The sequence below is a fragment of the Linepithema humile genome, chromosome 5, assembly GCF_040581485.1.
Source record: "Linepithema humile isolate Giens D197 chromosome 5, Lhum_UNIL_v1.0, whole genome shotgun sequence".
NCBI classification, from domain to species: Eukaryota; Metazoa; Arthropoda; class Insecta; order Hymenoptera; family Formicidae; genus Linepithema; species Linepithema humile.
The window spans coordinates 18,239,263-18,256,134 of record NC_090132.1 but is presented as its reverse complement, the minus strand read 5'-3'; the positions used below and the strand labels follow the sequence as shown (position 1 = coordinate 18,256,134).

The 16,872-nt window shown below is 36.3% G+C and overlaps 1 protein-coding gene across 9 annotated transcripts in view; it reads left to right on the top strand.

Annotated features, from left to right (window-relative positions):
• Nucleotides 1-8,890: 8,890 nt before the first annotated feature.
• The window catches only part of nolo (no long nerve cord), a 171,521-nt gene continuing 163,539 nt past the window's right edge, over nucleotides 8,891-16,872 (top strand). For all 9 annotated transcript variants that reach the window (XM_012362213.2, XM_067354674.1, XM_067354672.1 and 6 more), the window contains exon 1: nucleotides 8,891-9,429. In XM_012362213.2, the coding sequence (XP_012217636.2) occupies nucleotides 9,406-9,429 (24 nt within the window). In that variant the 5' untranslated portion in view covers nucleotides 8,891-9,405. The remainder of the gene's footprint in view (nucleotides 9,430-16,872) is intronic.

Here is a 16,872-nt window from a genome sequence, read left to right as displayed (position 1 = left end):
TATCACGCGAATCTAAACACATGAGCCATTTCTTATAATATATTTTTTCAACTGGAAGTAATATTTTGTGAAAATGTGGATTCCAGTCTCATAAGTACAGGCCATGAGGCTGTCGTATTAAAGCGCCCAGAGGCGAATGATGCAGGGAGTGTAGGGATGATGGGTAGGGATCGGAGAGGCCGCGAGGCCCGCGGGTAAAGGGGTGGTTTGTGAACAGGGACGAGGGTGGATGGTAGATGGGGATGAGGAGGAGATCGCAGGAATGGGAATGGCGATGGAGGAACGACGGTATGAAGCTGTGTACGTCCCTGTATATACATACGAAACGACGATGTCTGCCGCCGTGGCTGGAGCCACGCTGTCGCTGCTGTGGCATCGATCCACTACTCACAACGACTTTTTGTCGCGGCTCGCGCGCCGAACGAGATCTTTAACCTGAAAGCTGCTGCACGGTAACTGGCTTTCGATCCAGATCGACGAGAAATTATTTCGCTTAGATTATTTTCCGTTACTTTGGCGAGGCTCGGGGGCAGTTTTCGTCGTGGAAACGTGATGTACATCTGACGAGCTTAGCGGGGAGGGATTCGGGTATCCAATAAATATTTGATTTTACAATTTAAGATGTATTGCCTTGGCGACGGTATGTGTAGCGTGAATAGTGAAATATTGGAAGACGAAAATAACTTATTTCACTTACGACATTATCCCGTAATATAATTAATGTTACCGATATATAGTAAATAATACGAAATGAGAAATTATGCAAATGAAATTTATTTATAGTTGAGCAAATGTCAAGACACACGAGTTTCTTATATTTAGCATTTGGATTATTATCTATTAAATATATTATTATCTATCGTTTTAATAATATATAAAATATAATTATATTACAAATTTAAGCAACATAATGAATTTTAGTATAATGTAATTAACGTATAATAATCTATAGTTATATAATCTATAATTTTCAAAAAATTTTTGCAATATAATTTATTATATGTATGCAAGAAATTGATAAATGTAAAGTTAATGAGACTAATACAAAGTCAATTGGCACGGAACTCGTTTACGAAAATCAAATTATGGGAACATCGTCGTTGGCCCAAAACTCGATTCACTAGGTGCCATGATTGGTTCGTGCTTTGACTTCCGTCGACGCACGAGACAAGCCAGTGCAATGTAAGATGATCCCATTTCTGGTTTATAGCTTGAATTAAATAAATTTTGTATCTAAAGTTCATTTTCGAAAACGAAATTTATATACTGTGTTACAATTCCTTCAGCAGATTGACGTTCCTTTACTATTTTATGCTAATTGAAAATAAACGTCTTTTTTATTTGGTCTTAGCACATTAAAAAATAGAATATTCTATATAAAATCTAAATTAAAAATAAGACGTATATAAGATAAAGTAACTTAGTACAATTTACATTCTGGAAAATTTAATATAACTAGCAATTATTATATACAAAAAATAGTTTATATCTAAATTATTAATCTCACTTTAAACTTTGTGATTTTAGACTTTGTTATAAGCTTATAAATTGCTTTCATTTTCCAGTACTTGCATTAACGTTTATGCAAATGATACGTTTAAGATACATACAATGTCATAGTACGGTGCTTTGGTGATATTAGTTTCAGCACAATAACTGAGATGTATTGCTTGAAGTAATGATAGTTTTGTCGAATTGTTTCATATTATCACTTGGTTATCGCAAACATTACAGCGTTTATGCGTTTGTGAACTATTCTATATACGTGTATATATATATATATATATATATATACAATCTTTCATCTTTTACTCCACGCCTTTTGTCTCTTTATGCCGTTCACTACAGTATCGCGAGTAATAAAATTTCTCGTTGAATCTTGAGTGGTACTCCATTTTCGTGCAGGATAATTTGTCACTAGAAACTTTGTCGAGAAGTTGGAAATTAGTCCAAGGCGGCGTAACCTACCAGACTTCGAAGTTTCTCACGGATTTTTGTAAGTTTGCTCTACGTTACGCGGTCATTTTATAGCTGAAACAGCTTTAGCAAAAATCTTAAGGTGTTTAAAATAACTATATTTGCGTAACATTTCTTAATATTTTAATATTAAAAAATAAATTATTACAAGCTATATTACAGATTATAGCCATTCAAGTATTTGAAGACATCATGTTTTGAGCATATTTATTTATATATTTTCACAATAAAAATCTGGAAAAATATATTTTAGAATTATGCAAAATTGTCATGAACATGTAAAGACGATAATATTCATAAAAGGCACAATGATACTTGTTAGTTTAATAACACAGTATCTATGATTAAATAATTATTATTATTACTTAAAATGTAATCGTTAGATTTAGTATATTATTCATCATAAAAAACTGCAAACGAATTAAGTAAACTGCTTTGAGCATTTTAATTATGAGAAATGGAAAATGTAATGTATGTAGGTATACGTGTAATCCGACTTTTCGTGTTGTCACATTATGTACTTTATTACATCTACGTCCCATTACTCGTCTCAGCCGAAACGTGAAATATTCAGGACACTGTCGGCCAGGTGCATTGAGCACGATTTTCACGAAAGGGTAGTCAGAGAAATGACGTCGCGAAATCGACCCGCGTTCATTAGCAATTTTTAGTGTTCGCACTCACTTAAGTGATTCCTTATTCCCAGAGAAATTTAATCGAGATGATGAATGCTTTCAACATAAAAAAGAACGGATGTTCTTTATTATGAATCGACTTGTTAACGAAGTGAATCTAGAAACCGCAAATCCTGTAGTACTACGAGTGCACACACGTAGCGCCTTGAATATTCGTTTTCTCTTTATTCAGTTTTATTTCATCGAACGATTGCATTATTGTAGCGCACAGAATCACAAGTTCATTAGTAATCTTCTATATTAAAGTATAAATGCGTGGTAGTAAAAACACGGCTTTCTTATCTTTTGTTAGAATTTTTGTCATGGATTTGTTATTCAAAATCTTAAAAGAGAATTTAAACAATGGATATTTTTTAAACATGTTAATATCATTAATAATCATATGCGTCTTATAAATTCTCTCTGCTTTATAATGATACGGCAGATATGCATATACATATAAATTCACTGTACTGTTTATCGAAAACATTGACGCGTTTTATATAGCCTTCTCACTCAATGAAACTTTGATGAGATAAGAAAACGATATGAATATCACAGTATTATTTAGAATTGGCCAATTCTGTATTTTTTAAATATTACCGACTAATATTTTGTAAAGTCAAATGTCACGAGTCTAGCATCACTTTATCGAGCGTTGATTTTTTTTATAAATAATGTAAATCAGTTTACAGATTTTAAGAAATTTGCAGACTACTATTCTCTCTTGATGGATCATCCGCTTTAATTGCTAAAATATTAAAATTAGATTGTACGTGCTGTAAGTTAGTGTTGATCGACGTTGTAAGACGCTAATCTGCAATTCAGGATTATGCTAAAGCAGGAAAATATTATGTAATTAACTTGGGATATATCTACGCGTGTTATACGTGTAGTACATCCGCTTTATTAACCACAAAGCGTATTAAATTTAGACTACATACTAGACACTTTCCGAAGAAAATACGCTCGAGCAAAACTTTGCGAGGAGCAAATTTGTCTTCTTTCTGAGCTAATATTTGGCGATTTGAATGTAACTAACTTTTATAAAAGCGCAAGATCGCTTGTGCTACCTTTTATTTTGAGCGAAATGTTTTGTAAACGTCAGAAATGACCCTAGAACTGTTACTACTCGTAGTCTTTTACATTTTCACGTCCGCGCTATTTTTCCGGTAAAAGATAAAAGCGTGCAAAGTGAAGAGACAAAAATGATTTGCTGTTCCTACAGAGAAATTGCTTTGAATGTTTTAAAAATCTCAGTTGGTTTTATCCGTGATATTTTTCTTTATTGTTCTGCAGTAATGAAACATTTATAATAAATTTTACGTAATTATAGGATTTAACTGACTTAAACACTTTAAAAAATTTATGTAGAATTGTTTTACAAAAGTATTTTATTTATATAAGAAATATAAATTTTTAAGTATTATTCTTTATCAACTATTTCTGCAATCACAATTACGTACATCATAAAAGAAAGATCGGAAATATCGGATTATTCTGAATCATTTAACACCACTCTTTTCAAAGATTTCCATTTCATTCCTCTTTTACATCGTGTTATGATTTACACGATGGTTTCTCGAAAGCAACCTTTGAACAAATTTATCGGCGGAAATTCACTTATGCGGACAACCTGTTCGTTTATGAGAAATCCTGCGCGTGCTGTCGGCGAGATACGACGAACAATAGAGTCTCTCTTCGTGTATCCGATCGTGCGCGGTTATACGTCGCGCGGCCAGCGTAAAACTTCACCTATGCCGCGCGACGGGCGCACGTGTGCCTGCATGTTGCACACACCAAGACATCCATTGCGCATATAATGTCGCCGTTTATGCCGCGCACGTGCGCGGAACAGCTGCATTTTAAAATCACGGATTTCGCCGCGCGATTTGTCAGGGAACACGCGTGCGACAAGTCACCTTACTTACGCTCGCGTCGTCGTCGTCGACGCGAATCCAAAATTTCTTCGTCACATTTCCGTATGTACCGCTTCCATTGACAACATCAATTTTATTCTACGAGGACAATCAGTTCTTTGCATTGACTATTTTATAAGAAATATATGATAAGACGCTCTGAAATGAATGGAATATAATTATATTATATACATCTGAATTGTAGACTCTGTTAACTTTTTCTATTTGATTTATGATTTAAATATCACTTGTATATTTCATCCTTTTTTTACAATCTACTCTCTGCAATTATTGAGTGTGCATATATTTTTGAGAGAAATAACACATTTATGTAATTAAATAAAAGATTATATTATTGTAATTCCGCGAAATTTTACATACATCAAACATTTAAAACATTTAAAAATTATTTTATTTTATTTTCTTATATAAATATTGCAAGTTATTTTTTTTTTAAATAAATGTAATTTTTTAATGTAGTCGAATTGCACCTGATATCAGAATTAATAGTAATTAAAAGAAAATTTCTTTTTGCATTTTCTCTTGCATAGCAATATTAAGCTACATCGTGTTAAAATATACATTGAAAATATATAAAATTATTTACAAGCAGTGCTTTAAATATTGCATCCAGATTAGCAGAGAGGAACTCACATAAATTATGTATAGCAAGATTTGCGTTACTAGTTCACCAGTTTTGCATTTTGTTGTAAATACAATTTACGAGCGAATTCTCACCTTAAAGCCACTTCACGATTATCGCTCGAAGTTAAAGCTCGTCAAGTATGGCTACATTCTTTGGCGCTTGAACATCTTCTTTGAACTGCAAACTTTTATTTGCGCACAAGTGTATGTCAGCGTAAATTCTGAGCGACCCGTGTTTTCTTACAGATCCACTTGGCCGAATACGTGTCTAAATAAGAAAGTTGTACCAAACGTCTGCACACCTGGTCAAGAGGGTAGAATAAAGCAGGACGAATAGGCACTCTCGCACAAGCTTGGAGGATCGCGCTGTCAAACAGAGAACTCATTGCTTACGTGCGGCTACAATGTAAGTCTTTCTGTTTATCCATATGTTTGACTCGTATTCAATTGTTGTGCTTTATATTGCTAGGCAGAAATGGAAATTTACTCCAGGTAAAGAGCATCTTTGAGTACACCGCAGCAATATATAATCCTTTTTAATATTTAAACAATTTAATCACAGTATTCTCTTGAATTTTGCATCATGCAATTCTTATGCATTTTTAAAATATGATATATTTATCGATTATTGTTTCAATAATTAATGTTGAAAAGCAACATGGATTAATTCACCTGGCTATAGCATTTCTGAATGGCGGTGCAATCAATTTTGCATGTAACAATAAATACACAGGATTCACTAATGTCTTAGCGATAAAAACATTAGGTTAATTATACCATTCTGGCATCTGATGTCTCTTTCCGCTTTGCAACCGGCAAGGTCGGCAATTTGCTTTCTAAGATTTTTTATAAGACTTTTTGTTTTCTAACACAGAACAGTATCCAATTAAAAAGTATCGTTATCCATAAATAAATGAAGGATTTTTTGCCAAGCAATCGACGTTCTTTTGAGCGAGACTGTCGTCGGGATTTAACAGTGTTGTCTCGTTTTTTTTCATTCTGCTTGCGCAACGACAAACGGGCGGGTACATTTTACGCCTTCGTTCTGATGTTTTTCCGTCTTTTTGTTTCCGTAAGGCGCGCTCGTCACTGTAATGCTAGAGCCGTTACCGCACGAGGCCTTTCATCGAAATAAATATACCGGAAGCAGCGAGACGGTTTTATATGGAATTGGCGGGGGCCCCACTCTGCTTGTACCGGGCGTTTATCTCGCTTTTGCGGTAGAATGGCTCGGCCTGAGTGCCTTAGGAACGTCAAAGACCTTAAAACGTTTCGATCTTCATGCGCGCGTGTTTCCTTACGCGCCTTCGAAACAGTAATCTATGCAGTTTCTCTTTTATGGGATTTATTTATCCCTGTTTCTGGCGATTATAGTTTTAGCTTATTTTCAATTTTTTTAAAGTCATGCTTATTAATATACAATCATACTCATATATGTCTATTAAAATACGAACTCATATACTATTCAATATATTAGCTAAATATGTTACTATTTGCGTAATCACCGCGATTTAATCATTTTTTGTTTAAAAAGAAATCACTGAGTTTTTTTTAATAAAAACTTTATAAAACTGAAGCAGCTATGTAGGTAACATTAAAAAATGTAATGTGTTATTTTATGCGCCCCGAGAGGAAATTATTTATCAAATCTCGCGAAGTACCGTCGAAATCTTTTACGTGAGTTTCATAGTAGATCAAATATTCTACCAGGTGGAGCTAATTCTCTCTTATTCTACCAGGATGATTTCTATCCGCCGTTTTTTGCGATGTTTGAGTGATTATTGAGTGCAGTTATTCTGTCATTTGATTAACTTTTATAGAGATACAAGTAGAGATTAAATTAGCTATACAAATCTTATTTTTTTATATTATATTTTATATGATTTTGTGAATTTAAAACACCATTTTTCACTTATGCCACACTTTTTCTCTAACTTTTAATTTTTTTTAATTAGAATTAATTATGGAGAAAGATTTATGTGGCTATATATAGCTGCTAAAAACAATCCTCGAGATAAGTTAACCCTCCTACACTCTACTGGTCTCGAAATGTACACACATAAAGTGGACTTGAGGTTTAACCGCGCTGACCGCAGGGTGATTTCGCGAATTCGCACAATGCGAGCTTTCTGTCACAATATTCCCAATTTTCACATTCTGGCGTGGTAACAGCATATGATACTTATAACGCTGTTTGAATGTTGTATGGCAAATTTGAAATTTTACGCTATTTTAAAGTTTTATCATTATAATTGCGGGCATCATTATCAATTATAAAAATCATTATTAATTATAAAAACACACAGAGGCGCACTTTGATAAAAAACACACAGAGACATATATAAAACAAAATATATATTATTAGATGAGTATCAAGTATTTTAAGGCTACTCATTCTTTGCAATTCATTATAATGATAATTTTATTAGTTCAGATTTTTAAATCTTTAGCAGTAATAAAAATTTAACGAGAAGGATGAAGTTAAATTTAGCAGCGATATAAATCGAAACAGGACTTATTTGCAGTTTCTTTATAATTTTGTAGTAAAAATAGTATAATTATAGGATAAAAATATACCGAGAAACAATCTTGATTTTTTCCAAAAAAATATATTTATCAAGATTGCCCCTCGTTGTATCTTTTTATCTGATGTCATAATCATATTTCTTTGTTACTATAAAATAATGAGCAAATTGCGAATAAGTTCTTTCTATTTATGTCTTTGCTATAAATTCAGCTTTATTATATAAATTTATCATTATATATATATATAAAAAATTATATACATCTTTTTAATATTATAATATTATCGATAATAATAAAGCTGAAAATTTAGCAAAGATATGTATGTATATATAACTATTTTTACAAGTCAAGAATTAGAGCATTTTATATTTGCATTATTTTTCTCCAATTGTGTGAGATCCATATAACTTACAAAACTCTCAAACTGTGTTAACTGCGCTTCCAACGGTTGGTTAGGTACCAAGACCATGAAGAAAGCATGGTTTGCTAGCTATGACAGATATAAACTAAATTACGCGCCGAGTGACGGATGGTCTCAGATTCTTGCTGCGATTCCCGCAGAGCGGAATACAAAACATCGCAGCCTGAAAACATCCTTCGTAACCGTAGATTCTATACACGATTATCGCTCGATTTTCACCAGCTGTTATATTATCTTCCTCCTTCCTTTTCGAAGGAAAAGAGCACGAATCAGGAAAGACAAAGCAGCGTGTAAAAAACGAATTGGAGACTAGTTTGATCATTGCGACTTTGCGGATTATGCTTTCTCTTCTCCGTGGGAATCCCCGTCTTTTACCCCTTCACCCGTCGTACCTCTTCCCCTCTTCTCGTTCCTCTTGCGTCGCTGCGCGGTTCTACCATCCCTCCGGGCAGCACTTTATTCCACTCTTGCCCCGACGTGAAGTGGGTGGCCGCGGGGTCGATGGGTGCATAGGGGCGAGCGCGGTGGGATGCGGTGGCACCGCGTGGGAGTTGAGTGTGGCGTTCTCCACGGGGGTGGCACGGGTGGGTTGAGAGTGGGGAGGGTGAATGGGGGCGGGAGGGGTAGACAATCGTCTCCCCTCCGCATCCCCCACTTTGCACCACACCGCACGGGCGCCAACGTCAAGCGCTTTCGAGACGTTAAGGCCGACACTCGCGTCGCGCACCTCGGCCCGACGACATCGACCGGAGTCACCTGCGGATACACGTGCGGTTTCAGGATAGCCTACGATCAGGCAGGGTCATAGCGACCGAAACGATCACAACCGCTGTGAATCACGAGATAATCGCGATCGCTTCTCGACGACCGGCCGACAATCTCGATTCTTATCCGCGCGTTTGTCCTCGCCTCGCGCATTGCGAATCGTTCTCGACGACACGTGTCTCGCGACAGTTATGTGCACAGCGCGGCGAGAAGGAGGGTGAAGTGTTCAGATACATATTTGTAAGTGAGACCAAGACAGAGAAGAGGAGTTCGTAATCAGAATCGCGGTGGGCGCTCGATCGGTTCCTCGATGCGCTTTTTGTCAGAGGGTGATAGTAGCACGTGGTGGAAACTTGACGATCTCTGACAAGAGTCCTGCGCCGGATACAGGGAGTTACGTTTGTCAGTTAGCGAGTGAGAAGCGAGTGAGATCCATTCTTAACGAGTGCGCTCGCCAAAGTCGCCGACGACGAGGACCATGAAGAAATCCTACTTCGTCTTCGTGAGTATTAAGGCTTTTTATCGCGCTGCTCGTTGCACCTGCTGCATAAAGCGTGATTATATGAAAAAGAGCTCTTACCGCTCTGGACCCGCTCACAATAATTTTTTTTTCCATTTTGTTCCGCGTTTTCTCTGATCGCTGTCACTTGGGAGGCGATGGGAAAGAGGTTGAACCTCCGAGGACTTAAACGCGTTTTATGCTCGTCCCGACTCTTGTTTGTTTCGCAAGGAAGATCAAAGAGCACAAGCATCACTTTAATCTGCCAATGGACGCGCTGTATCTTTCTCATTTCCCTTTGAGTGTCCGAACTTTTGAATGCGGTTTCTGGTGGTCTTCATGTCCTTTCGCTACGCGCACCGCTGTCGTTCTCTACGGTCCAAGAACGGTAAAATTAACGACGTGGCCACGTGACTCTCCCTCTTCCCATTCGGGGGTTGAAGGGGAACGAGGTCAGTCGGTGCACGCGAGCCGACCAATGTCGGTTTCCAGGCTTTTCGAAGCGCGCTGAGATATAGAGCTACATTGGCTGCAGCTAATTTTGCGAGAATCATTGATTTTACTTCGTTTGCATGTCCTTAAGATACTGTCATCTATTGATGCAACTTCAGGTATGGATGAGATTGAATTTCGGAATTAATATCGAGAATAAATTTTAGAAATTATTTGCATAGGTATTATCGAGATAACGATCGCTGCTTTAAATTTGCTTTTTAAATAGATTAAAGAAATGGTCTGTGTTAGTTTTTATTTTATAAGAGATTATCAAAAGTTTTATAAAAAAATAAGAATTTCTAATAAAATCACATTTTTAAGCAAACATTTATTATACACTTATTCGTGAAAAGAATATTTAGCATTGAAATGTCATATTTGTAGAAGATATCGTGCAATTTTTTCAGATTATATAAATTGTTATTATTAATTTTACACGTTACAAACAATTCAAACATAATATACATATTTTTTTATTACATATGGAAAATAATTGCTATTATTTTGATAACATCAGTACAATAATTGAATATTAATATACGTAACAAAATATTAATATACGTAAATTGTAGTAGCATACATAATAAGAGAAACACATATGGCAGTTTTCTAGCGCGATAGCTACTTCCAGTAGAATTTGTCAAAAATATTGCTATTAAATAATCGCTACGCAACAAAAGTTTTTCGCGAAACGTACCGTATTTCGTGAATTTTGGGACATTCTTGTTTGATATAGCGAAAACTTTGTCGAAACTTACGAGCGAACTGCGTTGCGTACAATACAAACGAGGAGCTTCCGCGCTTCTTCAGCAACGTCTTGAAAGAACTCGAGAGAGTGCAGAACTAAAGTAAAGAAAGCAACGGCCATACACTCGGTCGTATTTTTGGCGTTCGTGAGTTTTAGAACGAAGGATTTATTTGGATATGTGATGCATCTATCGTTGAATGAATTTCATGAATCATGAATTTCTTTAAAAAACGGGTCAAATTTTTTAGTACAGCTTTTACTTTGATTTCTTACTTTTCAACAATAGATAACAAATATTTGATTTTTATTTGAATACTGCATAAGTTATTAAAACCAACCAACCAACACAGTTGCTTATTTCATATCAAAATATACACATATAAAATGTCCTAGCTTTTAACAGAACTTTTAACAAAATATATTTTTACAGTACAGAAACTGGTACTTTATATAAAACATTTTTATACTTTCAACAATATTCTATATATTGTTACGAAAAATATAACAAAGATCGACAGTAAATTCGGTAAATCATATAAAGAGAAATGTGTGTTTTCCGCTGTTTTCATTTTATTTTCATTTCTCACGGAAAAAAAGTAACTCCTTGCCTGCTTTTAAAGAAGTTCACGAATGTTCCGTAATTCTTGAATATTTTGCTCGCGTCTTCTGTATCTTTACACAAGGATCTTTCCATCTAGTAGAAAATTCTCCAACCTGCTTCGAGACGCGAGTAAACTAGGGAAGGAAAGAAGGAAGCGGGTGCATGATCTTCACAAAGTACTATACATAGATTTCTTGTTCTGATCTGTTTCCTTTGTCGCTAAGATCACCTTTTCTCACCTGTCTAGAGAGATAGAGAAAGACCACGACTTCTCCACATATTTCGAGTGTGCTATTATCTGTCGATTTTACGCGACCACCCCTAGAGTATAGTTCTTGTCGTCCCGAGCCCATTGTCAGGCCTTGAGATCTATCGCGGTCCATTTTTGTCTGTGTTTCTGATCGTCCCTCTAGTTGTATACCTGCGGGGAACTTATAAAAGACCTATGACCAGTGCCACAAGCATGCTGTTGAGATCAGTTCAAGTCCACCAATTTTTGTAGATGAATAACGTTGAAAAAAAAGTAAATATATGAGTAAAGAGATATGATAATTATTTGAATATTTATTGGCGTATAATTGAAGAAGTAGAATGAAAAAAGATGTGAAAATTGTTTTGGCATTGCGTTACAGCAATATTGAATTATATTAAAAGCTTGTAATATATAAATTGTATATTAACTCAAGCAGCAAGTTAAATCTTCTCAACTATATAATGATTATAATATCTTTTAATTACCGCTGTTTTTTGCTTGAAAAATTTTGCATGGAAATATTATGTATAGAAGTATTTTATGCAGTGTTTTAGTTTCTCGAGTAGTTTCTCGATGAGGTATGATTTTTAACAATAGTAATTTCCAAGGCACTGAAGTACACAATTCGCAATTAGCGAACTGCGCCGCTGGTACAGGCTTAGAAGTTTAATATTTCCGCACGTGGAAACTCGTGTTAGTTCTAGAATTCGCGATTCCGAGGCAGACGATATATAAGAGGCGGTGAATATAACAAGTTAGGTAGTGCACGCTTGCGCGATACACTTCCGGCGCATTGAAAATAAAGCGCATTTACGTCTCCATGCAAAACGTTTGTTATATTTACTTGCCGTTCAGCAAAATAAATATGACAGAACAGATTTTTGTAAAATAACTAACATTTACATTGTATCGTAATAAAACGATTAATAGTTTCTGTCATAATTTTTGTTACGATAGAAAAATAAATTATAATAGAACAAATTGTATAATTTGATTTTCAAGACGATAATCTATGTACACTTTGTAGGATTTTCACATAAAATTATTTCTCATTTAAATACATTGATAAAATTTCCGGAAAATGTTCGATTTTTGTGATCGAATACGATTTGAAATAAAATACGTAAATCTATTTGACAAAAATTGCTCATTGAAATCCTAGCTTGTCTTTTCCAAAATATCTTCCTTACAAACTCACGAAGAAATGAATTTCCATAAAGTTCCACAGCGCGTCAATGCCGCGAACTTTATGCATTTGGAAGATTACATCTTTTTGACGGAAACACGCGCGTCTGAAAAGAAAACACGGGCATTTTGCCGCATGGAAGAGTAGAGAGGGAGGATGTATTACGGAGACAAGACAAAAATGTACACCGATGAGTGTTCACCGCGGATTGAAAAGCTACTTTGCAAAACAACCGCTAGGAATATTTTTATATTTTATTGATTTATTCTATACGAATTCCACCAGATTTACAAGAGCAATCATAATTCTGTATAAAGGTGTTAAAAACTATATATGTAAATATTGACTCTACATTAATTAAAATGGACGGAAGGGGATAAAAAAACAAAGTTATTATATCAAATTTAATTTCATTTAAAATTGTATTATTAGAGCTAATCTATTTCCGAGAAAAGATTATACCATTTTATTAATTATTTAAGCACTTCAAATTTATCACGAAAGAGAATATATATAATTGCGTTATTATTGTAATATTAATTGGCTTACAAAAATCTATTCTGCTTTATTTACTTTGTTGAACAGCGAATAAAAATAAGCATTATTGCAGGTTTTGTAATCAGGTTTTATCTTACGTATTATATCCATGTATCAAACTCAATTTAAACATTACCGTCATCACAGAGTGTGAAATTGTTTACATTCCTTCGCCATATATATGGCTATTTAAGAAATCTCGTGCATGCAGATGTTAACGTGAGAAACGTATCCCTTCGCCTTCCGTGCATTCTTTGAAGCGTGCAGCGCGAAGGTCGATTATAATGGCGCGTTTTAAATGGCCCCCTGGACGAGACCGCAGACCAGGCGCGGGGAACGAGCAAGCCGCACGGAAGTGTTTATGATCTATAGGCGGAGCGCCTTGGAATTATGTACGAGGGAAGATTGTGCAAAGTGGATTAGTGGGATATTAGCGGCGGTCAAGCGTGCGGGCGCTTTCAAGATAAATACTTTGGCACGATATAGGCCCCCGTGTCGTGTTACAAAGCGCCCGGGAATCGTTAGCCGCGTCTGCACGTCGCGTGATTGAGTTCCGAGGTAACTTAGGTTCAGACGAGATATGCGTGGCAAAACGCCTCCAGACTCTTATTAGAAGCCGAAGAGGGAGGCATACCTTAACGCCTCGTTAATATCGTATTATCGCTTTAAGGATTTATCTCGGATTTCGATCGGCGATGGTGGATTAAGTCTACCTTGCTGACTGCGCGATTTGGAAATAGCATGGTTATTTTCGGTTACGGTCTTGAATATCGTGTGAGAGAAAACGAAAACAGATATGTACCTATATTTTTTATATGTAATTTCGCGAACATCATCCTCCTACATCGCTTATCTCCGTTTCAATTATGCTTCTTTTCGTGCACTCTTCACTTTATTCCTTTTAACACGCATACTCATTTGCTCTTAATACGTTTGTAAGTGCTTCTTCCGCTAGTTCATATTTGCTTATCTGATTCTCTCTGATATTGTTCTGCCTTTTTTTTGCCCTTTACACTTTCTCTTCTTTCTGCGCAGTCAGCAACATTTTTAACGCGTAATAACATGTGCATATGTACGTTAGCGCGACTGCCTACATATATCTTGTATTTTACATATTTAAGGTTAGAGGCTAAAAGATATGCTCATTGAAATAACGAAACGAGGCACGCGAGATATAATTTTGCTCGAATAAGCAAATTGGACGTTTGACAAGCATTTTAACGAAGGTCTGTTCAAAATAAAGGTTTCTAGACAATTTTGGAACGTTTTAAAAATTTATAATATGCATATCCGGCAGATAGATATTTTTATCATTAAAGGAAATTAATTTGCTTTTAATAATTGACCGTGGCTAGGCGAATTTGTTTCTAATTAATTTCGCCTATAAAAACTTTGCGGAGATTACAATGTAACTTACTCACGATGCAATAATAATTTCTGTCTAACGAAATAAATAGAGTTTGACCACTCGATGATTAAACCAATAACGAAGCAAACTATGGTATGGATCAATATACGTGTGGAACTTTAATATTCCTGCGCGATGAATCTCGCTCGACGAAACGCGACGTTGCATCGGAAAGAGAAAAAAGAAAATTACGAACGTGTCCGAGAAAGTTTATTCGTGAACGCAATGACACTGGCGTGCATTACGTGTAGATTTTCAGTTCGATTGCTGTAATATGTAGCGCGCCGTGTTCATGTACTTTGCTCAGGTGTCAGTCGTCGTGGACGCATTCGCGGCTTTTGATGAGGCTTCCTCTGAGAGATTCCCCATTAAACCCACTTTCTGCCGGTCGAATCTCTGTCGAACAACTCTGTTGCATCTCGTCGTGTTCATTTCCGAACGAACAGCAAATTAGTACACTCGGAGAAGTTGAACGACCTGAGTTTATAGACGACTCCGCTGCGTATGACTCTAATTACTAATTAGTAAATAATATTTCATTACGTGATTGTGATGAAATATGGCATCGAAACTCTGTCAGTCTAGTTGATCTATATGTTCAAAGATTTTGGCGATAAATTTCAAGCGTGTCGTGATAACATTGACGTTTGCATCGACAAAAAGTCCACCGTCGTTTAACTTAGTATTCACTTTGCGATCTTTAATTGCAGTTGAAAAGGAGAATAATTTTGCATTATTTTTTGCTCGCGATTAAAAACCTGATCACAGCTGCATTATAATGCCACTAGTCGAAGCCACTATGACGATAAAAGCCTATGAGCTAACTTGTTCTTGGAAGACAGTAAGCTCGGTTAGCCCATGGGAAATCTGAGCGAGCTTACTGTATGCACCAGTTCCTGGCTCACTTACAAGTATACGGAAACGTTGTATAGATACCCGTACGAGTGACCGGTACGAGAGTTTGGTAATGGCTGCGAGAATTTCCGAGGGTCTCGCCGGATTACCGGACCGGGCCGTTGTTCCGTGCGCATTTGATACCAATGTACCATAGCTGCGGCCTCTTTAGTTGATCGCACCTTTTGATTAAATCATTATGTAACTGGAACATAATTTTCCCAGATAATTGCTTCGGCTGTTCGTTATCGTGTTATAGACGATCTCTCTAACATGAGAATAATTGAAATCGGGAAGAGTTAACCGTACCGTAAAGCGCCATTATATATTTTCTCGCTCGAATAAATATCTAAAATGGTGTAAAATTTTTGTAACGATTTTAATAAATCGTGACACGTGAAATTATTCAACTTATATGTTTTAGAAGTGTGTTAAACTCATCAAATATTTTATTAATATTTTTCTTTCAACCCTGTTAGCAGATTTAAAGTAATTCATAGTTTTAATTTTGCAAATCTTTTATATTTTGATAACAGTATCGCAACTTTTACATTTTTATCTTGCATATATAATTTATAAAGTCGTAAATATTTCTAACAAGCCAAGATAAAATTGCCACAATTTATTATCTTTTTAAATGTATACAAGACATAATTTGAAAATATCGTGAAATCTCTTTTCGAATAGCAATATTTACGTTATGTGAAATTTTATCGTTACCGGCACTTTGCAGACGTAGCAATGAAATGTCAACGTATACATATATCGACAGATATAGGCTCTCGTTTCGTCTTGCTTCGAGTCTGAATATCTCGAAATGTTCCGAGCGAAACGCATTCAGGTACGAATCGGGGTTATTGAACGAATCTCGAGCATTTGCGATAAGAGATGCACTCATTACCAGAGTCGTCCTCGAGGCAGTGACCGGCTCATTTCGACCGATCAGTCTTCACTCGATCGCAGCATCGAGTGGCTCCGTTAATGGGTTAAGAGAGGCGCCGCGTTCCGGTGCTTTACAAGGCACTTTACAGATTGCCCCCCGGAGTAGTAAGCCGTTAAGTCCCGTGCTGTACAGAAAATGTTTTAAGAACCTAAGGACTGTGGTCGGCCTAAAAGGATTATAGCCGACCCGGCGTGTGACCGCGCGCGGGAGGATATTTAAGAGTAGGAGCACTCGCGCTTATCTTGGTAACGACCGTTCTCTCAGGTTTTACGTATTTCCCGTTCTCCGCGCTAATCGACCGATAGTAGTTGGCGCACATGCTGTCGATGCCGGCCAGAACGATCGGGAATTTGAGAATTATGGTTTGCGCACATACATACG